Genomic DNA, 26,470 nt, shown 5'->3' with positions numbered 1-26,470 from the left:
AGAGTCTCTCACAGGCTGCAATCATCTCAAGGCTCAATAGAGGAAATGGAGGTCCCACTTCCAAGCTCACTCAAGTGGTTGCTGGCAGGATTCATTCTGTAAATGGGCCTCTCCATAACATAGCTCACTTTTATCAGAGTAAACAAAAAGAAAGCAAGAGAAGCCAGTCCTTAGAAACCTAATCCTTCAAGTAGATTTAAGCCTACCATCTTGCTATTTGTTATCTCTTTGGCTCATCCATCCTTTAACCTATCTTAAACACAGACAGATTAAAAGAAAAGGAAAAGGAACAGGAAAACGATATACCCCACAAATACTAATCATAAGAAAATTGGAATGACTAGAATGACTACATTACTATCACACAAAGTAGATTTCAGGACAGGAACGATTACTAGATAAAGATATATATTACAAATGATTTTTTTAAAGGTTAATTCATCAAGAAAATATAACATTCCTAAATGTGAATGCATCTAATAACTGAGCTTTAAAATATATAAAGCAAAAACTGAAAGAACTACAAAAAGAAATAAAAGAACCACAACTACAGATGGAAATTCCAATATTCTTCTCCCCTTTCAGTAATTAACAGAATAGAAAGAAAATCAGGAAAGTTAGAGAAGACTTGAAACTTCAACCAGTTTATTCTATTGACATTTATAAGGCACTACACCCAACAAAAGTAAACTATATATTTTTTTTAAGTGTACATAGAACATTCATAAAGACAGACTATAGCTTGACATTAAAACAAACCTCAGAAAATGTAAAGGTGTGAAATGGTATACAGCATGTTCTCTAATCAAAGTAGCATTTAAAAAAATAGAAAGGGACTTCCCTGGTGGCACAGTGGTTAAGAATCTGCCTGCCAATGCAGGGAACATGGGTTCAAGCCCCGATCCGGGAAGATCCCACATGCTGTGGAGCAACTAAGCCTGTGTGCCACAACTACTGAGGCCGCGTGCCACAACTGAAGCCCGCACACCTACAGCCCGTGCTCCGTGACGAGAAGCCACTGCAATGAGAAGCCTGTGCACCAGGATGAAGAGTAGCCCCCACTAACCGCAACTAGCATGGCAATGAAGACCCAACGCAGCCATTAATTAATTAATTAAATTTCAAAAAGATAAATAAAAATAGTTAAAAATAGAAATCCCAAGATTTGTCTTTGAAAACCCCAAAATCTTTAGAAATTAAATCACGCTTATAAATAATCATAGGTAGGGCTTCCCTGGTGGCGCAGCAGTTGAGAATCTGCCTGCCGATGGAGGAGACACGGGTTCGAGCCCTGGTCTGGGAAGATCCCACATGCCGTGGAGCAACCAGGCCCGTGAGCCACAACTACTGAGCCTGTACGTCTGGAGCCTGTGCTCCGCAACAAGAGAGGCCATGACAGTGAGAGGCCCGTGCACTGCGATGAAGAGTGGCCCCCGCTTGCCACAACTGGAGAAAGCCCTCGCACAGAAACGAAGACCCAACACAGCCAAAAATAAATAAATAAACAAATGAACCAACAAAATATAATAATAAAATAAAATAAAATCTTAAAAAAAATCATAGGTAAAAAGAGAAATCACACTAAGAGTAGAAAATACTTTGAACTGAGTGAAAATTAAAACCCAGCACACCAAATGCAATGAAAGAAAAAAATCTGAACAGCACACCAAATGCAATGAAAGAAAAAAATCTGAACAGCACAATATCTATTTTTTAAAACTGAATTCATAATTAAAAACCTTCCTGCAAAGAAAATGCACCCACAAGTGGCTACACTGATGAATTCTATCAAACATTTAAGGAAAAAATACTACCAATCTTATACAAACTCTCGTCAACAGACTGGACATGGCTGAAGAAAGAATTATGAGCTTGAAGACATTTCAACAGGAACTTCCCAAACAAAAAAGCAAAGAGAAAAAAGAACTGGGAAAAAAAAAAAAAAGAAAGAGAAAAAGAGAGAGTGAAGCAGAAAAAAACATTTCAAAGTAATGAATGACCAAGAGCTTTCCATAATCAATGACAGAGACCAAAACCACAAACCCAGGATCTCAGAGAACACCAAGTAGGATAATACCAAAAAATATGCACTTCAGCAGATCATTCAAACTGCAGAAAACCAAAAACAAAGAGAAAATCTTGAGGGAAAAAACCCTCCTTACCTACAGAGGACTAAGGATAAGAATTACAGAGGTTTCTTTCTCATCAGAAACCATGGAAGCAGGAAGAAAGTAGAGTGGAATATCTAAAGAGTTAATGGAGAAAAAAAAAACCCACCAACCTAGAATTCTATATGAAAAGCATCCTTCAAAAGCAAAGGAGATGGGGTTTCCCTGGTGCCGCAGTGGTTGAGAGTCCACCTGCCAATGCAGGGAACACGGGTTCATGCCCTGGTCCGGTAAGATCCCACATGCCGCGGAGCGGCTGGGCCCGTGAGCCACGGCCGCTGGGCCTGCGCGTCCGGAGCCTGTGCTCCGCAACGGGAGAGGCCACAGCAGTGAGAGTCCCGCGTACCGCCAAAAAAAAAACAACAAAAAAAAAACCAAGCCCCCCCCCCCCACCACCACCAAAAAAGTAAAGGACAAATAAAGACTTCTTCAGACAAAAACCAAGGAAATGTATTATCAGTAGACCTGCCCTACGAAAAATGTTAAAAGAAGGTCTTTGGGGAGAAGAAAAATTATGTAGATCAGAACTCAGATCTACATATGGAAAGGAAGACAAGGAATAAATGAAGGTATTTTATACTTCTTATTCTTAATTGATCTAAAAAGCCTGTTTATTTAAAGTAATAATAGTAAAAATGTATTGGGTGATTACTGCATATGGTTAAGTAAAATGAAGGATAACAGTGTCCTAAGGGACAGGAAGGAGAAATTGGAAATGCTCTGTTGAAGGTACCTGCAGTATACATGAAGCAGCATAGCATTATTTGAAGGTGGACTTAAAATGAGCTGTAAATGTATACTGCAACCATTAAAAAAATTTTTTTAAAGAGGTATAAGATGCTAACAGAGGAAATAAATGGAATCATATAAAATGCTCAATTAAAACCAGAGAAGGCAAAAAAAAAAAAAAGAGGAGAAAATAAAAACAAAGAACAAGCTAATGAATACAAACAGTTATGAACAAGGTACTTATTAATTTAACTAAATTAATCATCCCTTGAAACGTGAATGGTAATGGCCTACATATACCAATTAAAAGACTGATTGCTCAGAGTGGATTTAAAAAAAAAACAAAAAACCTAATGATATGTTGTCTACAAGAAACCCACTTTAAAAGAATAGGCAAAAAAGTTAACATTCATAAAAGAAGGTAAGTGAATGGCTAATAAGCACATGAAACGGTACACACCACCACCAGTCATCAGGTCAATGGAAATTAAAACTACAATAAGATGCTACTAGGCATTATAGTTATACTCACTAGAATTCCTAACAGTAAAGTGTTGGCAAGGATGTGGGGCAACCTGAACTGTAATACAAAGCAGCTCCAAGTGTAAAGTGGTACATTTAAAAAAATAACCAAGTTAAACATACACATATCCAATTTTACTCCTAAGCATAGTGTACAATGAAACACACATTTACCCAGAGACATACACAAATGTTTACAGTCGCTTTATTCATAATAGCTCAAATCTGAAAAGAACCCAAATGCCCACCAACATGAGAATGGATTTTTAAATATTGTGATATATTCACACAATGGAATACTCTCGTTAATAAATAAGAAAGAACTACTGATACATAGAACATAGATAAATCTAAAAATCCATTTTGCTGAGTAAAAGCCAGGCATCAAAGAGCTTATGCTGTATATATGGAGTATTAATATTTATTTCATTTATATGAAAATCAAACACACACAAAATCTGTGGTGACAGAAATCAAGAGTTGCCTAGACTGGGTCTAGAAAAGGGCAACAGGAAACAAGGGGATACGTTTGTCAAAATTTATTGCACTGTACCCTTAAGACCTGTGCATTTCACTCTATGTAAGTTACTGCTCAGTTTAAAAAAACAAAAAAAGATTTCTGGCAAAGGCCTTTTCTGTAGTTCAAACACTGCAAGCAGTAGGTGCATTTTTTCTGCAAAGGGTCAGAAAGTAAATATTTTAGAATTTGCGGTCATATGGTCCCTGTTATAACCCTTCTGTCACTGTATCGTTAAAGTATCCAGACAATATGGAAACAAATGAGCATGGCTGTGTTTCACTAAAACTATTTACAAAAACAGGTGGCAAGCTGGATTTGGTCCACAGGCTGTAGTCTGCTAACTCCTGGTGGAGCAACAGAAAATCAATCTTCAAAATTAATTTAAATACACTGTAGTGTTTTTTCCTATATAGTAACAGGCATGATTATTATTAGAAGCCAATTATAGTCCTTCCTAAATTTTTAGGTTTTTCTATACTCATCTAATCATTTAAAATAGAAAGATAAACTAGAAAATCCCTAAAATATATTTAATATGGAAGATCATCATTTTAAAAAATCATTTAATGGCCACTATAGTATTCTGAAAAATTATCCAGGAATGTGAGAAATATTTAAGATACACTAGCTAGTAATAATTAAAGTATGAACTAGAAATTTAAAATACACTTAGTTACACACACAAAAAGCTACGTTACCCACAATGCTGATGCCTTGATTTATCTGGTATAATAAAGTTCTTGAAACATGCCCAGCATCAATCATCATCACCTGGTTTGTTCTTTATTTAAAAGAATTGAAAATTAAGAACAGCAATTCTCGCTGTTTTTAAAAGCATTTCAGAATACAAAATAACATATGGAAATAAAAGAAATATTTTATGAGAAGTACCAAAAGCTAATTTTTTGCCTAATTTAGGCAAGGCTCAAAAACCCTGCAAAGAACCTGCAGGTTCAAACTCTGCAAAGAACACCCAGGGTATACAACTAGGTATAAATAAATCTCAAATACAGCACAGCCCTAAGCTGCCTGAAAATGTTTATCCATCTTCAAGAAAATTCTAATCTAAAAAAAGAATTTAATTCTCTCTCACCATGGTATATACCTATTAGAAGAAACACTAGCAAAATCAGAAGGCTTGGGCTCCAGTATAAGTTTGCCACTTAATTGACTGTGTGAGAATTTGGCATCCATTCATTAATCAAGCATTTCTGAGAGCTTACTATGTGTCAGACACTGGAAACACAGTAGTGAAGGAAATATCAAAAATTCCTGCCCTCATGACACATTCTAGTGAGTCACTTAATCTCTAAAAACAATTCAGTTTTCTTTCACTAAGGTAATGGACTTCATATTTAAGGGTATTTTCAATTCTCTAAAATAAAATCCATATTACTTTCTGCATCCGGGAAAGCAACTGATGGAGCATAACCTGAAATCCACTCTTTCACTGGCTAAAACTATTTCTTGTGTCATTATATTCAGACAGCAAATAAAAGAAAATAAGTGACATTCTTGAAGAACTTATTTAAATTCACTAATTTTGGTTTATACAATCTAGAGAAAATATGAGCCTTATTGGCCTATTACTTGGTAACTAAACTTCCTTGGATGGGATCCAAGAAAGAAGCAGAACAATCTTATGAGAATTTTCTTCATATAATGAATAATTTTACAGACATTTCCAGTATTGCCAAGTGAATCAACTAATCAGCTTATCCTTTCTTCAGAGTAGGATCTGATCTCTGTTTCCAAACTGCTTGCTGGAACACAGGTAGTCAGAGATCCTAATTGCATATTCAAATCTAGTTCCTGAGCCTTACATTTAAATTTTTCTCTTATCTATCATCAAGATATATTTTTCCCCAAAATAAAACAGGCATGACAGTCCTTCAAGCATAATTCCTCAACTCCCAAGTGTAAGTTTTTTAAATGTTTCATGTATTCGTTTTTCCCAGATAAACCCTAGAATCACAAATTATGTTTCTGGTAAGACCAAAACAACTCTCACTTTAAATATCCCTTCCCTCACAGGCCCCTACGGAGACACCAAAAGGGATCCAAGACATAAGCCTAAGCCTGCGGTTTCTATCTATGAGTATCATTCCCAAATGAGAAACTGACATAAGTATCTACCAAAAAAAAAAAGTATATCCCACCAAGAGGTTTCTCCATTTATTTTCAACTCATAAAATATGTTCGAAGTTTGCCAAAGCAAGCTAACTCCATCCAACTTCAAAAGACAGTATAAGCAGTAGTCTCCAATTATGCTAATCTTGAACATCCTATTGTTAGTCTAAAACTCTGCTATCTTTACGCTTATATTTTAAGATGTTTTAGGAATATGAGTACCACCATCAGATCCAATAAAACCAAATGCAGAAGTGTTGAAATTGTTAGCTAGAGATGATGGACAGAAAGCAGCAAAACAACTTTACATAAAATACATATAATATACACATGAATTATTTCCATTTTCTACAGTAATATGAACTGTAAGTGGTCTCTAGAACTAGATTCTCAACTCAGCTGCATCAAATACCAAATTGCTAAAAGAAATCTTAAAACTTCCATTCATATTTTAAAAGCCTCATATTGATGAACTCGATTTGTATTTTAGAATCCAATAAATGAGAAGATTTTGATAAAACTGAAATGACTTATAACTTAGAAGAATCATTACTGTAAAATATTAATTATCCAGCTCTCCCATTGTTCACCTTTTAGACAGTACCCTCATTGCTGGCAGCGAGGTACAATGAAAAAAAAGGTCAGGTTTGTAATCAGAAAGACATGGGTTTGAACTCTGGTGCACCACACCTTGAACACAAACTTTCTGAACCTATTTTTTCATCTCTAAAATGGGAATATTAACACCTACCTTGAAGAACTGTTTCAATTATTAGTGAAATATATGTAAAGCATCTTTTATATAATAGGAACTGAAGAAACTTTAGCTGCTATTACTATTTTATTACTCATAAATGCATCCAAGACAAGATAAAAGAAAGGACATGGCAGGAAAATAAACCAGAGCCTAGGTTACATGTAACTGCTAAAACAACAAAAGCAAATAAATACCCTGATAGTTCAAGCGAAATTTTGGGCTAAACTTTTTGTTCACATTTTATATAAACAAGATAATATTGTAACCACTCTTTATAAACACATAAAATCCAAAATTAGCTACAGGTCTACTTATGTTGGAGCTAAATAAAAATGAAAGATTATCATCATACAATAAAACAGATAATTTTATGAACAGGTGAGATGATTTCACCATTGGAAAAAAATGCCAAAACTAAGATTTAAAAATGCTTATGAAAGGATATTAAAAGATTCCTACCTTTAAACCGACTGCTATAAGATCTGTAACAACACTGTATGGAAAAAGTAAAAAGAGAAAATGGAAAACAAAGTTAGAGAACAAGTTTTAAAAAGACAGAGATAATAAGATAAAGAAAAAAGAAAAAGCATTATAATAACAAATAATAAAAATAAGAATGTGATGAGTTGTGAAATGTTAATACAAAGAAAAGTGATGGGACAGTCTAGCAACAGCAGAGTGTAAAAGCAAAGCTTTAATAGCAATGTAAGAAACAAATAATAAATCAAATTCTCCTTTGGTATTTAGAAAAATGTAGTTGTGCTTCAATAAAATGAGTACGTGTTTATCCATTTACCTCTATTTAACAAACCCAAACCAAAACTTTAAATCACCAAAGTTCACTCTTTTAAAACACTGGTATGAATTATCGTATTTAAAGTTTTAAATGAAACAAAACCAGTGAGTGGATTTTACAGAAATAGACAGTAACTTGCAAATTTGCATCTACCACCCAAAGGGCTCACCAAAATATAGCTAAGACAGTCTCTCAGAATTAAAAACACAAACATCAAACTTCAGACATCAAAGTTTTCAAAGATTTGCTTTAAAAAAAATTCTACCACATCAAAACTGTGTTTAAGTATCAGTAGGAAATGAACACACACACACAAAAGAAAGTTGGGATTTGAGGTGGAACTAGAAAGTTATGTTGACTGGTGGTTTGTTTTTTTAACTATCCAAAATAATGAAAAAGGACCCTTTTCAGGCTATGGAAGAATGTAGAAATTTAAGTAGCCTCCTAAAAGCATAAACTGTGTTCAAAACCATATCCCGTAACACCAAGATGTAAAAAACCCACATACTTCTGCCAAGCAAAAATCCATCTCTTCCAACCCCCCAAAAAACTGTCTTCAATTAAGTTTGTCTCATCTCCTAAAAGAAAGCTATAATAAAATTCTATATATTGTTAATAACCTATGTCATCATTACTTAATAAAAGTAAACAAGTTTATGTTTGTTTAATGATGCAAACTTAATTGTTTTAAACAATAACCTTGTAGAGTTAAAATTTTTTCTTTTGAAACTTAAATTTTGTTTGAAATCTAAATGTGATAACTGACATTTGTGCATAAAAAATTAGATTGTCTAATATGTACTAGGTATTGGTCCTGATGCAAAGAGTAAATCATGCTGCTACTTGAACTCCCAAACGAACTTACCTTCCAGTATGTCTTACTGCCCCACATATTTAAACCAATAAACTCATTCTTAGCTTTCAAACCACATTTAGGGTGAAGAGAAAGTTAACTTCTTAAACACTATCTGAAAGAGTAAGTCTGCACTTCACAGTTGCCCAAGAGTTTAACAGCCAAGATGCATAAGCCAAGAGTCCTCTTTCTTATCACTATAAATTTTCCAATACAAAAAGCTAGTCTGCTTCCATATCTCAAGTCAAACCACTAGTCAAGACAATTCACTACACATAGTGAAATACTACTTCCACAGCCTTTCTCAACTGAAATATTGGCGTAATTATACAATTAGGATAGTAAAATTGTGCGCACATATAAAGTGTAATTGAAAAAGGTGGTGTGAAATGAGTTTTCAACAATGCTCTCAGAGAAGCTTCAATTAAACAATAAAAATATTCAATTAAATTTTAAAAATACTTTGGAGATCACCACCACAAATGAAATCTAAAATTGCACTTTGTCTAACGTCTGTAACAGTGTGCAATGTACATTCAAATGAGTTAATCCCATATATTATCATATAGACTTATTATAAAACTAGGATAAACGAAATCTAATGAAGGCAAAAATTGTTCGAAGATTCCATCGTCTTTACAGAGTACAATTACAATCAACTATATGGCAACATGTATGCGGCTTTACTGTTCAAGCAAGTTCTGTATACTCCACAACCAAGAGGTCTCCAGAAATCTTGTCATCAAAATCAAGTAAAAGGCCAAACAAAATCTCAAGTGCATAATGAAAATAAATAAGTGGATTTGCAGGCTCTAATAGAGGTTTTTTTTTTGGATCTTGATGCACATAGGCTACGACCTTCAACTAATTCACCAAGATCCTAATCTAGTTGTTTTCTTAATCATTCAAATATCTGTCTGGTCCCACCCCATAATCCTGGGTCCCCAGAGAAATATTTATATCGGTGATCCTAAATCTTTATTTTGGCCACAGACCTCATTCACTTTTAAAGCGTTTCAAAGCTCCCCGAAAATCGCACTTATGCAATATTTTGCATACATCGCAGGGAATTCACAAGTTTCTTGGGGGGCGGGGGGTTGGTAGGGGCACGCGTCCCTGGTCACCGAGTCCAGACGCCCGGTGTACGGTAATCGTTAACAGAGCTCCCAGCACAAGCCCGGAGACCGCGTGGGACCCCGGCTCCGGGACCGGGTCGCCGTCCAGACGTGTACCTGCGCGTGCCCTAGCCGTCCGCCACTCCGCGGCCACTCGCCTCCCCGCCAGAGGAAGCTCCAGCGCCCGCCCCACCTCCCCGGTAAACAGCAACTCTCCGAGCGGGAGGACGCCCGCCCCGAGCGCCGCCTCCGCCTCCCCCAGCGCCGCGCACCATTTTCTGAGAGGAAGTGTCTGGAGGCCGGGCCAGGCTCGGCGGACCTCGGCACCCGCGGGGTGCACTGGGCTTTCCTCCGCTTCCTTGGGCGAGGGTGTGAAAAGGCGGACATTACGGGGGCGCCGCGAGGGGGAAGGAGAGGCTGCGGCGGACCGCCCCTCCGGGTCTCGGGACTCCCTGAGGAGGCGCCCGGAAGCCCCGCCGTCGGGCTCGGCCCGGGCCGCTCCTTGGGCCGCCGGCGCCGCACCCGGCTCCCCCGCTCCGGCGCGTCCGGCCGAGAACCGAGAAGAAGCGGGCAAGCGCAGCCCGGTGGCCGCCGAGCACTTACCCATCCATGGCCCACACGGAGGAGCGCACAGTGCGGAGACTGACGGGCCCACCGCGAACGGAGGGAGGAGGCAGCGGCAGCAGGGCGGCTCCGGGTACCGGCAAGCTGCGCTTCTCTCGAGCTCCGGCCGGTCGAAGGTGGAAAGAGAGTGGAAAGCAGGGGCGGAGACCAGGGACGCTCCCGCCACCGCCGTGCCCCCGCCTTCCCCACCCCCCCGAGCGCGTCCCCGCCTCGCCTCACCCCGCCCCTCAGCGTCGACGCCCTCCCTGGGCCCCGCCCACAGCCGCCCTCCGGCTCGGCTCCAGGGCGCCCTCTTCCTGCGGCTGCCCTGAGACTCCTCCTCCGGGTGCCCCGCCCCGGCGCGCGCGCCCCGCCCCCGCCTCCCTCCTGCGCTCACGGGAGCGCGCGCCTTGTGCCTCCCGCTTCGCCGCCCCACCCGCGCTCCCGCGGGCTCCGCCGGCCTTCCGGCTTCTGCGCCCGGGGCGGCCTAGCTTGGACACCTCCCTCTACCGGCGGCAAAAGCGTTGGGGACCCGACTCCGGAGAGTAGGTAGGAGTGTCCCGCGAGGGCCCCAGAACCGCGGCGGAATTGCCCCGGGTGGGCAAGGCTGTTGGTGGCTCGGCCCGGAGCAGGGAGGCCCGGCGCGGGCTGTGGTCTTCGGAGCCCCAGGCCTTGCAGCCCCAGGAAGCGCCAGTCACCCGCCCGGTGACCCTCACCGGCTCGATAGGTGTGGTTGGGATGAAGATGAAAGAGGGGAAAGAGACTGCCCCGAACTTGAGAATATTTGCGTTTTTATACAGTTTTAGTCTCTTAGTGCCTTTCGACCTCGACTGTGTGGGATCGAATTTATGGGAAACATTCATCGCACAATATGGAATGGCCACTGTATTGCTAGCATTTTATAAAAGTTTACACATTCTCCCTGTAAAACAACAACAAAAACCTATGAGGGAGTGCTTATTCTCGTTTTTCAGATGAAAATTTAGACATGAATAGAATGATTTGCCTACAGTTTCACACCCGCTAAAGCCCTTTCCTCTTAGTCTGAGCAGAATTAGAAGCATATAACTAGTGGCAACTCGCTTTTTTTCCCTTTTATATTCTGTTTGGTTCCGAAATTGAATGATTTTTTCAATTCGGAGATTGCCAAAACGTGAGCCACTAAACGCTGTCCTCCACCAAATTCTTAACCTCCTGAGTAGAAAGAGGGGGCCGCTCCCTCTCATCCTCATATGAAAAGCCAGTAACAAGAAGCTCAATCATCTGTCCTTGCTACTCTCCCGCTTTTTAAAAGTGGGTGCTACCTAAAAGATTTAAACTGTCGATGCATCCATCATTCACTTAATATTTATTACTTACTCTGTACCAAGCACTGCAGGGCTATCCAAGAAAATCAGGTCCCAGCCTTTGCGGTTGCATGGATTCCTCCCTTAGTTTATTTATTTATTGGCAAAACAGTTTTCAAACAGCTCAGGTATCTTATTCAGAGAGATCATTTTTAAAATACTGTATCTAACCTAAATCCCACTTTGCAAAAGGTCAAATATATTCTGTTTGTATGTTAAATCTAATTGCAGTTGTAAACATTGCCAACTTACATTGCTAGATGGATATTAAAAATATCAGCAAGATAAATAGCTGATGTGGTCTTGCTATTGTTGTTTTGGGGATATATTCTGTTGATGAAATTTCCTTAATTTTTTTTTTTTTTAGCTACACAAGTAATAATATGCATACATGCTCATTTGGAAAATTCAAACAATATTAAATATTAAAAAGTTATAATTATTTTTCTTCACAAGCCACCCACTGCCCACGATAACCAGTGTAACAATTGTGTGTGCATCCTTCCAAGACCCTCACTGGTTTTTGCTTTTCTCACGTAAAAATCCTGGAGATTTTTTTTTCATGTCAGTACTTTTCATTTACTTAATTCTTTTTAATACTGCATAGTATTTCATAATTTCATGTGCCATAATTTTATTTAACCTTTTCCAAAATAGTGGAAATTTACAGTTTCTAATTAGTCAAAATAATTAACAGTATTGCAGAGAACATCATGTATGTCTGAACATCTTTGCACGCGTATAATTATATCTGAGGAATAGATTGCTAGAAGCAGAATTGCAGAACAAAGGGCATAAGCATTTTCAGATTTCATAAATATTGCCAAAATAATTCCCTAAAAGCTGAACCAATTTACTCTTTATTTTTTAAAAAAAGTTCTATTTCTCTTAGCCAATGCCTTAAGATAACTAATAAATTTCAATATTAAAAAATAACCATGAAGTCTATCTCAAACTCACTGTCCATGTTACTGACAATAACTCTGAAAAGTCTCCAGTGTAAAGTATACCTGACTAAAATGAATAGAACTATATGGTATTTCCTAAACACTTAACATCCAGTTTTACAACAGAAGCCTAGATAATCAAAAAACTACTCAGGACAGAAAATAAGGTGAAACCTTGTCCTTTCCCCTGCCTCTTGGTCATAAGTTTAAAAGACTTCTCATGGATTCAGCTCCACAGGTTTGTGAGTTTCTCTGATTCAAAAACAGTAGATAGTATGGAATTTAGTTATGCTACAACACTTTTAGAACCCTAGCTATCCCCATAATCCATATGGCATTGGAAAACCGTGGCCTTCTATAATGTCAGCAGAAGTTTCTGAGTTTCTGGAATGATCAGATATCACCCACATGACCTGGCTTTGCATGAGAGCTTTATGTTCTGTATACTGGCTTCTTGATGGCAAAGAGGATAACACATTCTTTATTTGCTAATTGCTCTATACTTTTGAAAAGTAAGACAGTTACAATAATTTAGTTTATAAATTTTCTAGCATTTAACCTTCCTGTGTTTTTATTCTAATATTTTTTCTTTTTTTTTTTAAATTCTAAGAAATTCCCCTGAAACACCTTCATCTGATAAGAGACACCCCTGCCCCTTCCATTATTATGTTTGGACAAAATGTAACCTTTGAACATTTCCCTTAAGGCATTGCAATATGCAGTGGTAGTTAACATTTAACCAGCATTATTACCCTATTCATGTTTATAGGTAAGACTTCTTAAGACAGAAAAATAATACAGAGATGCCAATATAAGTCAGAAATAAGACCAGCCATTTGATGAATCTGGGAGGTGGACATTTTAATATCATTTTATCCCCTGATAAATATAAAATCATAATTGTTAACATATATATGCTAAAACACAAACATATGAAATTATACTGAGTGAAAAAAGCTAAACTCAAAAGGCTACAAACCATATGATTGCATTTATATGACAGTCTGAAAATGACAAAATGACAGATATGGAAAACAGATTAGTGGTTGCCAGGTGTTAGGAAATGGGGGGCGGGGGGGTTGGATATGGAGCGAGAAGGAGATGAGTGTGACTATAAGGGAGTAGCAAGGGGGATGTTTGTGGTGATGGAGCAGGTCTATAGCTTGATTGTGCGGTAGGTTATACAAATCTACACATGATAAAATTGCACAGACCTTTAGACACAAGTGCGTATAAAACTAGCAAAATCTGAGTAAGATTTGTTGATTGTACCAGTGTCAATTTCCTGGTTTTGTTACAGTTATTAAGACATTACCATTGGGGGAAACTGGGTGAAGAGTACATGGGACCTCTTTGTACTTCTTTTAAAACTTATTGTGAATCTATAATTATTTCAAAATAAAACAATAAAGAAATATTGCAAAGTGTTCCCTTAATACATGTTATTTGTTCAGTAGTCAAGCAATAGCTTCAAAGGCTTAAGAAAAATGTGTAGGTGTATAATTCATATTTTTCAGGCTCTATCAACTTAGTAGGCAGACTAGGTTATAATAACTGACACACACTGAGTCTTCCCAGTCTGTTGTATGATGAGCCTTCCTTCAGAGTCCTTCCCAACTGTTTGAGGAGTAGAGTTGAAAGTGTTTCCTGCATACTCACTGACCTCTCTGCCACCATGAGTTATGTCCGTTTTCCTCAGCCTGTTCCTGGCCCTGATGTAATCATTTCCATGTAAAGCTGCTAGCATGGCCAGTGCTTGATTCAGGGCACTCCAACGTTTGCACTGAAGATGCTGTCTCTCGCCACTGTCCTATAGTAGCAGTTGCCAGCCCAGTTGCTCAGCTGAGGCATGGACATTGAGCAGTGGATTTTCAAGAGTAATTTTTCTTTTTACCATACTGTATCACCGAGGTCCCAACGTCTCTCAAAGTTTTCCTGTTGCGGAGCACAGGCTCCGGACGCGCAGGCTCAGCGGCCATGGCTCACGGGCCCAGCCGCACGATCTCACATGCCCTGCATCAGCAGGCGGACTCTCAACCACTGCGCCACCAGGGAAGCCCTCTAGAAGTTTTTAATAAAACAGCCCTTTCCATTTTCATTCTCAGAAAATCCTTTAAGATTTAGGCATGAGTCTGGGACAAGGCCGGAGAACAATCCGAGTGATAATCACTACCCTCTTTTAAGAATCATCATTCCCCTTAAGCACTGACCTTTTGTACTTAAGACTGGTACACTCTACTCTCTACCCTGAGGGTGTGTTCTCACTTAGGAGTTTCCTTGGCCCCGCTTGGAAGTAGATCTCTTAGAAATAGAGGACAACATATCTCTTCAGAGATGCTTAAGTATATTTGATCCTGCCTGATTTCAAACTGAGGACCCTCCCGCCCATGCTCACAAAAAGAGAGGAAATTCTATTCACTACAACAAAGAACTAGAAAGGGGCACTGTTTGAGTTAGGTTAAGGAACACCTCTGAAATGAATAGTACTGTATGGTAAAGAGTGGTCTTAGAGCCAGACTAGCTAGTTTAGTATCTTAAATCTTCGTGAAGTCTGTGCAGCATTGCATTGCCCTGGCCAAGCTCATAGTGGAGGAGAACATCCCATCCCAGCCATTGCCACCCCTGGGAGGAGAGGCTTTCCCGGGATCAACAGTTTAAAGATTCTCAATGATGAATTCTTGTGGCTACCAACCTATTCGGCTGACGCATGGACACTGAGCAGGTGAACATTGCCTTTAGTGACAACATTCTTGAGGATTCTGATACCTACCTACATTATGTGGCCAGATCAGGCCATTTTGGCACCAAGGGCTTGGCATCACACTTGTGTCAGGTGAGAAGGATGCCAAGATCCTCAATGATGGGCAGGATCACTTTGAGGTCAATATTAATGAACTCTGATGAGATAGACATCTCCTCCTACATTGGATAGACCCTTTAGAGGACACACAGGTTGGGGGTGAAGTAGACACTGCTGCCACCTACCCCTGAGAATCCCCTGTCCCCACCCCAAGGCTTCCCTCTTTTGCATCACCACCACTCCTAAACCCCCATTTCCTGATTTGTCAGAATTTTTTAAACAAAACTTTAAAAACAAAAAAAGTTTATAAACCAGCACTTACTAAAATTGTGAACTGGGACAAATTACCCAACTTCTCTGTGCTTCAGCTTCCTGAAGAGGGGATAATAATAGTACTTTTCTAATATCTTTTTTTTTCTTTTTTCTAATATCTTTTAGGGAAGGTTTAAACAGATCAATTCATGAAAAACACTTAAAACAGTGTTTAGCACATGGTAAGTGCTCAGTAAGTTTATACTTATTAATAATTATTATTTCATATTACTATTATGAGCTTACAAAGCATCAGAATTCTTTGAGAACATAATTCAAGAATCATTTGTTTGGTGAGGACTGTGAAAAGGTGCTGGTTTATAAATTGTTAACTAGTCCCTAACGAGGTAGGAATGGAATATGAGAATAAGAGTCTAGAAACTTTCATAGCAATTTGACAGAGAAATATTTTTCTTGAATCTAATAATAAAAGTGGATTAATATTGTGTTTTTTATTTCAATTTTTAGTTATTTTTATTGTATTTTTACAAAAGGATTAACCCACAGAGGATTGGAAAATTTTTTTCAATGGTTCTTTACCACAATTTTAGATTTTAAATTCAATTTTTTTGGCCGTGCCATGTGGCTTGCGGGATCTTAGTTCCCCAACCAGGGATCAAACCCAGTCCCATGGCAGTGAAAACGCTGAGTCCTAACCATTGGACCCCCAGGGAATTCCCTTATGTTCAATTTTTTTTTTTTAGTCTAGTTTTTTGTTTGTTTAATTTTTATCTCTTGGCCATGTGGCATGTGGGACCTTAGTTCCCCGACAAGGAATTGAGCCCGCATCCCCTGCATTGGAAGCACACAGTCTTAACCACTGGACCGCCAGGGAAGTGGCTTTTATGTTCAATTTTTAACTTTTTAATTTTATAAGTAATATATGAATATATTCTCTTTTTGAGTTTTTAATCTTTTATTGTGGAAAATTTTAAACATAAAAATAAATGGAATTGTTTAATGATCCCCAACTACCAATCACTGATAATTTTAAAATTATCAGTGTAGAGCAAGCAGTAGTTCTCAAACTTTAACATGCATCAGAATCTGCTGGAGGGCTTGTTAAACAAATTGATTGTTTCTGCTTCAGGAGTGGGGCCCAGTAATTTGCATTTCTAGCTGGTGCTGTTGCCACTGATAGTATGGGAACCAAACTAAGTGTCCTTGATGTAAAGGGCTAAGATTCTTCTGTAGCCACTACTTCATCAAAAGCTGTTTATTTTGCAACCCCTAACCCTACTACCCCTCAGCTTCAAGCATGTGTTTCTTGCTAAACCCAAGGCAGACTATATTCCTAATAACTTTTTTTTTCTCCTAATTTGAACCCACAGAATGTACTTTTCCACAGTTACTCTCAGGCATCTACTTCTGAGAACTGATAACAGAATTTTTGCCTTGTCCCCTCTTCACATTGTTGCTTCATGGACCATTTTTCTCATGAGCAACTTAAGTGTCTATGAAGTTTTCTTTCTTCTCACTTGTTTTCTAAGAGTCTTACTCTAGGACTTTCTACATCAATATTCTGACATTCTTTTCTCATCTACAACATCACCCACTCTTCACCATTCCACTCAATTATTTTCTTTTAGGTAAAATTTACATACATTGAAATCTACAGGTTTTTTTTAAAAAAAGGATGCATCCATGTAACCTTGTAATTTACACCTCTGGACTGCTTTTAAAGAAAAGATACTTAAGTAGTTGACCCAAAATAATTTTCTAACTATTGATTGAAATAGTTGCATTGACTAAAATAGCATTGACTTAGTTTTATTATAATGGCAGTTAAATATTTAGAAACATTAGACTAGATTCTTACCCAACAGTAAACAAAATAGATTTAAAAATTAAATGTAAAAATTCAAAAGGCTATAGAAATCCAAGTTAACAGTTATTAATTTCAGAAGACAAAATCGTTTGACTATTAAAAGAAAATCCTTGTTCACAATGTGAATATAGTGCTGACTCCTGCAGCAAAGGTTCTTTGGCCAATGAGATGGGAGATGCTCAAAATATTTAGTAACTGGCACTAATTGGGTATCAACCATTCGCAATTAATGTCCTTAAACTACTAGTAGGGCCAAACCTTTGTATATTAGCTGGATACCAGCATGGATATAACTTCACGACAGTGGGCAATGTGGCAAAGACTCAGTTGTATCAATAACTTTCTATGTACTTTCATTTCTTAGCATGCCATGGTATTTACCCTCTATCTGAATCAAATGCATCATCTACATATCAAGCCTCTCTGCTCTTTTCTCATTAGCCCAAGACAATTAAAGTGGCACTAATGTGTAGGAAAGCAAATAGAAATACAAACATTGGCTCTAAATTCACATGGTAGTACTTTGTTGTGAAAGTTATCCACCTGATCTGGAGTATCATTATAAGATATTTTAGATGTTATAAACACAAATGTGACAAATTGAAACATTGTTGCAGAAAACCCTCAGACCTCCATGAATGTAGTCACAGGCCTATTTAAGAAACATTTGCCTGAAACAGTTCTCAAACTTGAGTCATTACAATGCCAGTTCCATAATTCTTACTCTATCCATGTACCATCTTCACTCTTGTTTACTTAACATTTTTCTTTAAATCACCTCACTTTTTTACCTCAATATTTTTATTTTAAAATTATTTTCTTTTATATCACTATCATAAATGGAAAAACCACGATCACTTGCCATAAGAGCTGTCATAAATAAAAACAAATACAGTGAAAACAGAAAATATTATTAAATTCTACCTAGATACTATTATCTACTGAAGGTTCTGGACCAGAGGCCTATCTCTCCTTTTAATAAAAAGGGAGAGGGACTTCCCTGGCACTCCAGTGGTTAAGACTGCACTTCCACTGCAGGGGGTGTGGATCCCTGGCTGGGGAACTAAGCTCGTGCATGCAGCAAGGCATGGCCAAAAAAAAATTAAACATTAAAAAATAAAATAAAAAGGGAGATTACCAACAAAGTATTGATGTAAGAAGTATACTGGCACCAAAGCAACTATACTCTGATAAAAATTGATTAAAAAGAAAAAGTATACTAGCACCAAGAGGAAACTTTTCTTCTGTCTCTGTAACCGAGCAGGACACTATGGGCCCTTCCAGGACAGACCCCACCCGCATATCCTCTGCTTTAGCTCCTCTCTGAAGTACCCAGATAATAGTGTTTGGGGAGTTCCCTGGTGACCTAAGTGGTTAGGATTCGGGGCTTTCACTGCAGTGGCTGGAGTTCAATCCTTTGTTGGGGAACTGAGATCCCGCAAGCCGAGTGGCCCCAAAAAATTAGTATCTGATGCACATTTCCTGAGTTGTTTTACAGATGCTAAAACCACCATCAAATGGAAGAAAACTACTTGATGATCATGAGCATAGCCCCCAGACCTGCTGGCACGTAAGGATGAATAATGTTGGCCCCTGTGACACTGCCCTGTTACCTCACCATCAACCATTCAGAGAATGTGCACGAGCTGATCAGAGACCCTGCGACCACCCCCGACCCTCACCTTGCCTTTAAAAATGCCTTGCTGAGGGCCTCCCTGGTGGCGCAGTGGTTGAGGGTCCGCCTGCCAGTGCAGCGGACTCGGATTCGTGCCCGGGTCCGGGAGGATCCTGCATGCCGCGGAGCGGCTGGGCCGCTGGGCCTGCGCGTCCGGAGCCTGTGCTCCGCGGCGGGAGAGGCCACAACGGTGAGAGGCCCGCGTACCGCAAAAAAAAAAAAAAAAAAAAAGCCTTGCTGAAACCCATCGGGGAGCTCCGGTGTTTTGAGCACTAGCTGTCCTAAATTCCTTGCTGGGCGCCCTGCAATAAACGCTTCACTTTCCCTCACACAACCTAGTGTTGGTAGATTGGCTTTATTGCATGTGGGCCAGCAGACCCAAGTTTGGCTCAGTGACATTTCCAGCTTTCTAAGAATTTCATCAGGTAGATATTCAATTTAACAAATCAAGTAGATGTTGAATTTTGGCATTTGAAATTATCTTGGTAATGGGGTATATGATTGTGAGATAATGGTGTAGCGTTTCTCCTTATTTCATTTAATGCAGCAAATTATTTTCATAAATTTCTTCATGTCAGGCCATTTTGCATTCACAGAATAAACCCTACTCTGTCAAGGTACATTTTAAAAAATACATTGGTACATTTGTTTTGCTAATATTTTTTATTACGGTTTTAATATCTCTATTAATAAATGGGATCACTTTAGAGTTTTTTGTGGTCTCTCTGTACAGTTTTGGTATCAGAATTCTGACAACTTCCTCGGGTAAATTAGAAGACCTAGTTTTCGTTCTAGTAATGATTATCATTAAATTTTAAATAATATACTTAAATCATCAACTTCAGAAGCAAAAATGTATTCAATTCGATGTACTCCACTCTGAGAAATGAAAGAAAATAGCCCTCCACTAACTCTCTCCCTTCTTTATAGTCAGTTTTGCCAGGGAATTATTATTTTCACATTATGTAAATTTTCTATGGAGTCATAACCATCACATTACATTTTATAAATAATCACACTTATTTAGACATAACTGACAGTGTTGTGCTTTTTAAATTCATCTTCCAGTTAGTAGAATAAATTTTCAAGATTTTTTTTAGATGGGATCTTGGGTTATCTGTTTCCTGAGTCCTTACAAATTTTATTACTTATCTAAGGTAAAACTTAAGTGGATGAAGAACTATTGAGTCACTCCCCAGAAAACTCTCTAGCTATAGCCCTTCTCTCCTTCAGCATCATTAAACTATGGTGGAAAAGACTGAAGCCAGTCTTTTTCCTTCTGTATAAACTATTTCTTTGGGCAGATACTTGGAAAAGTTTTTCTTCATCTTTGAAATTTAGATAATTATTTAGGATATGTCTTATTTTGAATCATTATTAATTTTTCTAGAAACAATCTTATGGGCAATTCTCAGACCTCATCTAAGTCAAACCATCTGCAGAAGTTGACAGTTCCCTCCTCCCTGATACACTTTCTTCACTTGGTTCTCAGGACACTGCATTTTTGTTATGTTTTTGTACTTCTATGGCCACTCCCATCTTCCTTCCTGGTTCTGAACTCATGGCATTCAGATACTTTCAAGACTCAGTCTTTGACCTTCTCTTACTATACTTACTCTCTTGATACAGTTTCAAGGTTTTAAATATCATCTGTAGCCTGATGATTACCAAATTTTTTTCTCTAGCCTCGAACTCTTCCTTGAACATCAGATTGGTAGTTCCTAGTTGGGACCAGTCAGGTTCCCATCTCAGAGCCCTTTGTACCTTCTGTTCCCTCTTCCTGGAATGCTTTTCCCCACATGGTTTGCTCCTTCCTATCCTTCCTCACATGTCACTTTCCCACTAAGACCTTTCCTGACCACTCTATTTGGAATGGGAAATCATGCATACTCACCCTACTATCTCTCCTCCTCCCTGCTTTATTTTTCTCCTTACTCTAACATATATAACTTACTCATTTTATTTATTGTTCATCTCCCTTTGCTAAAATGTAAAATCAGTTAAAGCAGTGATATTTGTGTGTGTTTGTTTGCAGATGTATTCTTAGCAACTAGAACAATGCCTAGGACATAGTAGCCAGTATCTTATTAAATGAATACAAGATACAGGTTGTACCTGGCAGGGACAATCTTTCTTTTGATTTGGAAATTATTTACTGTATTCAATTTGTGTTAAACTTGTTGTTTTCTTCCTTAGCATTACTAACTAGTTATTTATTGGTCTCTGATTGATCGTTTCCTTATTTTTATTTAATGTCATATGTTTTTTTCCCTTAATATTTTGTGTGATTTTCTCAAGCCTATTCTTTCCAACTATAACTCAGATTTCTATAGTATTAATTTGATTCCTTACTATTTTTAATATGTTTTAAAATTATATAATTTAATTTTTCCCTTTATTCTTTCACTAGCTCTGCCAGCTTTTTTCTTTTTTCATCTCATTATTGTCTTACATACATACATTTTTTTTTTTTTTGGTCATGCCATGCGGCATGTGGGGATCTTTAGTTCCTCGAACAGGATTGAACCCACCCCCCTACAGTGGAAGCATGGAGTCTTAACCAATGGACTGCCAGGGAAGTCCCATATTTACATTTGTTTAATTGAAGTATAGTTGATTTACAATGTTGTGTTAGTTTCTAGTGTACAGCAAAGTGATTCATATATGCACACATATGTATTCTATACATATATATAAAATATATATATATATTCTTTTTCAGATTCTTTTCCATTATAGGTTATTACAAGGTACTGAATATAGTTCCCTGTGCTGTACAGTAGGCCTTTGTGTTCATCTGTTTTATGTATAGTAGTATGTATCTGTTAATCCCAAACTCCTAATTTATCCCTTCTCCTTTCCTCTTTGGTAACCATAGGTTTGTTTTCTGTCTGTGAGTTTGTTTCTGATTCATAAAAAAGTTCATTTGTATCACTTTTTTTAGATTCCACATATAAGGGTTATCATATGATATTTGTCTTTCTCTTTCTGATTTACTTCACTTAGGATGATAATCTCTAGGTCCATGCATGTTGCTGCAAATGGCATTATTTCATTTTTTTATGGCTGAGTAATATTCCATTGTGTATATATACTGCATCTTCTTTATCCATTTATCTGTTGATGGACATTTAGGTTGCTTCCATGTCTTGGCATTGGAGTGTGTGTATCTTTTTGAATTAGAGTTTTCTCTGGATATATGCCCAGGAGTGGGATTGCTGGATCATATGGTAGTTCTATTCTTAATTTTTTGAGGAAACTCCATACTGTTTTCCATACTGGCTGCACCAGTTTACATTCCCATCAACAATGTAGGAGGGTTCGCTTTTCTCCACACCCTCTCCAGCATTTATTATTTGTAGACTTTTTAATGATGGCCATTCTGACTGGTGTGAGGTGATACCTCACTGTAGTTTTGATTTGCATTTCTCTAGTAAATAGCGAAGTTGAACATCTTTTCTTGTGCCTGTTGACCATCTGTATGTCTTCTTTTTTTTTTTAAACAATTCACTTTAAAAAAAATTATTGTATTTATTTTTGGCTGCATTGGGTCTTGGTTGCTGCGCGCGGGTCTCGGTTGCTGCACGCAGGCTTTCTCTAATTGCGGTGAGCAGGGGCCACTCCTCGCTGCGTTGAGCGGGCCTCTCATTGCGGTGGCCTCCCCCGCTGCGGAGCACAGGCCCCAGGCACGCAAGCCTCAGCAATTGTGGCTCACGGGCTCCAGAGCGCAGGCTCAGCAATTGTGGCACACGGGCCCAGCTGCTCCGCGGCATCTGGGATCCTCCCAGACTAGGGCCCGAACCCGCGTCACCTGCATTGGCAAGCGGATTCTCAACCACTGCGCCACCAGGGAAGGGAAGCCCCATCTGTATGTCTTCTTTAGAGAAATGTCACTTAGGTCTTCTGCTCATTTTTTAATTGGGTTGTTGTTTTTTTGATATTGAGCTGTATGAGCTGTTTGTATATTTTGGAAATTAATCCCTTGCCAGTTGCATGGTTTTCAAATACTTTATTCCATTCTCTGTGTTGTCTTTTTGTTTTGTTTATGGTTTCCTTTGCTGTGCAAAAGCTTATAAGTTTGATTTGTTTATTTTTGCTTTTATTTCTTTTGTCTTGAGAGACAGCCCACAAAAAACATTGCTACAATTTATGTCAGAGAATGTTTTGCTTACAACTTACCTATATTTTAAAATCTCATGTTTCATGGAGTCCTTGTTTAATTACCTAAATAGGGCAAAGAAGTATTTTGCCCAAAGGTTTCCTCTTATCCGTGTTTGTTCTTCTTTAAAAGTACAATTCATATGTTTTCACATATTATATTCTTCTACTTCATTTGTGATTGTTGTTTTTGGCATGGGTTTCTGCTAGAATTGTTTTTCCTTGTCTGTGTAGGGCAGGGAAGGGTGCCTTATTTTTGAGTGATGGTAGTTCTATTCTGATATTAAATTTACTAAAGAATAGTGTGAGTCATTGAGAGATCATAAATCTCTCCACTTACCTGTGAATTATTGAATTTTTTTTTTTTTTTTTGCTTTTGATTCAGCTAGAGGGCTAGATATCAGTGGTTTATATTCTCGTTTCACCTTTCAACTACTTGGTGGGTATAGTGGAGGGGGAGTGACTATGTCAGGGTTCAGATCAGTAGACTACCGGCAAGTAAGGTATGCCTTCTCTCAACACCTTTTCACAAAATACTTTGAATATTCTGCTAAGTACCCACATTTGGTTGGGCACCTTTCCCTCCACTCTTTTTTTTTTTTTCCTTCACTCTTACTAAGTTAAGAAGGTCCTCCTCACAGAGGACTGGTTCTATTCTATAACATACAATATAGCACAATTAAATATACATGTGTGTAGGCATGGGTAGGTGTATATACTTATATTTCCAAGCTTTACCTGCTGAGAAGGCCGAACAATGACACATCATTAACTTATGCCCACATTTTAGTTTCTAAATACTGTTCCCCAGTAAAAAGAACCAGGACTCCTCAGAGAAGTCATTGTTTCCAGGGCTGCAGAAGCAAAAATACTAAATGAGCCTAGAGTATCTTGAGGCGCTAAAAAGTAAAGAAGTACTTATAAAATGATAGGGACATGCCAAAAGGGCACAGGAGTCTACTGAAAGATCTCCTGGTGACCAAAAGGGAAATAGTTTGAGCAACAAAATAAATAACAATAGTATTGTATAACCCATAAAGTAAAATAACCATGAGCCAATACTGATACAAATAAATAGTTGAAGAAACAAATAAGTGAAGGAAAAGGGATAGCTCTTCCTTACAGATGAATTCTAATTAACACGCATAGACAGAATATGGGAAATAGAAAACCATTGTTAGAATAATTGCTGCAGACAAGATCCACCAATGGATGCTAAAATTAGCAAAATTTTAAGAATAGGATGGCATAGTCTCAAAGTATCTCCCCTGAGATATTTATTAATTATAAAGAGAAAAATAGTAATTTTACAGTAAAGAAACTCAGCAGATACCATCTTAGCTAAGCAATCAAGGTTAAAATTAACAGTAATATGACATGTTGACATGAACTCCTGATAGACTGCACTGACAAGGTTACATTGCTCCTATGGTATTTTGGCCAAAAATACATAACTCAATCTAATCCCAAGAAAACACTAGACAGACTTGAAATCAACAAAATATTTTTTGTTTGTTGCACTCTTCAAGATCGTCAGTATCATGAAAGACAAAGACTGATGAAGTGTTACAGGTTGGAGGTTACTAATGAGACACAACTAAATGCAATGTGAGATACTGCAACAGAAAAGGGACATTAGTGGATAAATGGATAAAATACAAATGATATTTGTTTTCTGTTGTTGTGTAACAAATTACCATGTGCAAATTTAGAAGCTTAAAGGAATACACATTTGTTATCTCAAAGTTCTGTAGATCAGAAGCCCACGTGGGCTTGACTGGGTCTCTCCTTAGTCTCACAATGCCCAAGTTAAGGAATTGGCCAGCTGAGGCTTTTATCTGGACTGTCTGGGAAGAGTCAGCTTCCAAGCTCTTTCATGTTGTTGTAAGAATCCATTTCCTCATGAATGTAGACCCAAGATCCCTGTTTCCTTGCTGGCTCTCAGCCAGGGATTCTTGAGGCTACCTGTGTTCCTTCTTAGGTGGCCCCCTCCATTTTCAAAGCAGCACTGGTGAGGCTAGTCCTTCTCGTATTTTGAATTTCTCTGACTACTTCTGCCTTCCTTTTCTGCCATCAGCCAGAGAAAGCTTCAGCTTTTAAGGGCTGTTATCTGAGTCAGGTAATCTCCATTTTCTAAAGTCAGCTAATGTGGAACTTTAATTACATCTGCAAAATCCCTTCCAAGCATACCCACAATTAGTGTTTACAAAACCAGGGAATGGGAATATTGTCGGAGGGAAAAACCTAGAATTCTGCCTACCACACAAATAAAGTCTGTAGTTTATTTAATAGTATTGAGTGATTTAATTTCTTAGTTCTGATAATTGTATTCTGGTTATACAAGAGATTAACATTAGGGGAAGCTAGACAGAGGGTATTCAGGAATGCTCTGTAGAAATTTTACAATTTTTCTGAATGTCTAAATTTTTTTCAAAATAATTTAATACATAAATTATTAAGCATAATAATAAAATGACCACCAAGGAGAACTTGATTTCAAAGGCAAAATTGAAGGTCCTTTTATGTCCTTTTCTAATCCCATTTCTGCTTTCTCCCACCCCAGTGTAAAGAGTGGTAATCCTATACCCTTGCTTTCGTTATAGTTTTAAGACATTTGTGCAAATTCCTAAACCATAAGAACTTTATATAAATGGTTGAATATTTTAATATTCTTCTGCCATTTGTTTTTTCACTCAATATTATGATTCTGTGATCAATTCCATGTAGTTCATTAATTTTCAATGCTGTGCAGTATTTCTCTATGAGAATATGCCACAATTTATCCATTCTCTTGATTGATATTTGAGTGGTTTCTAGCTTCTCCTTGTTGTCATTGTGTTATTATAAATATTTTTTCTCTGAATATTCTTGTACCTATCTCCTGAGGCACTTACAGAGATTTCTCTAGGTCCTACAGGCTAGGTTATATGTTCAGGAGTGGAATTGCAGAGTCATGGAATTTGCTAATCTTCATCTTTACTTTGTTTCCAATGTGATTTTATTAATTTTCACTACCACTATTATCAAGTGTTTGAGAGATCCAATTGCTCATACTCTCAATTGGTATTGTACAATTTTAAAATTTTGCCAGTGAGTTTAAAAATGCCTTGTGTGCCCTAAATTTTCATTTTCTAATTATTAATACAATGAATATCATGTCATATTTTACTGGCCAATCATGAATCTTCTTCAGTATAATATCTGTAATGTA

At 38.1% G+C, this 26,470-nt stretch overlaps 1 protein-coding gene across 6 annotated transcripts in view; it reads right to left on the bottom strand.

Moving 5' to 3' along the window:
- Positions 1-10,324, bottom strand: part of PTBP3 (polypyrimidine tract binding protein 3) — a 96,503-nt gene extending 86,179 nt beyond the window's left edge. For 2 of the 6 annotated variants that reach the window (XM_060154617.1, XM_060154618.1), the window contains exons 1-2: positions 10,194-10,324; positions 7,286-7,319 (exon numbers count right to left, since the gene is read on the bottom strand). In XM_060154617.1, the coding sequence (XP_060010600.1) occupies positions 7,286-7,319; positions 10,194-10,201 (42 nt within the window). In that variant the 5' untranslated portion in view covers positions 10,202-10,324. Of the gene's footprint in view, positions 1-7,285; positions 7,320-10,193 lie in introns of those variants that run through there. The other 4 variants (XM_060154622.1, XM_060154619.1, XM_060154621.1 and 1 more) reach the window with 4 other exon arrangements.
- Positions 10,325-26,470: the final 16,146 nt, after the last annotated feature.

This window comes from Lagenorhynchus albirostris, chromosome 7, assembly GCF_949774975.1.
Source record: "Lagenorhynchus albirostris chromosome 7, mLagAlb1.1, whole genome shotgun sequence".
Lineage (NCBI taxonomy): Eukaryota > Metazoa > Chordata > Mammalia > Artiodactyla > Delphinidae > Lagenorhynchus > Lagenorhynchus albirostris.
Note: the sequence above shows the minus strand (reverse complement) of the source record. Positions and strands in the feature narration are given on the sequence as shown.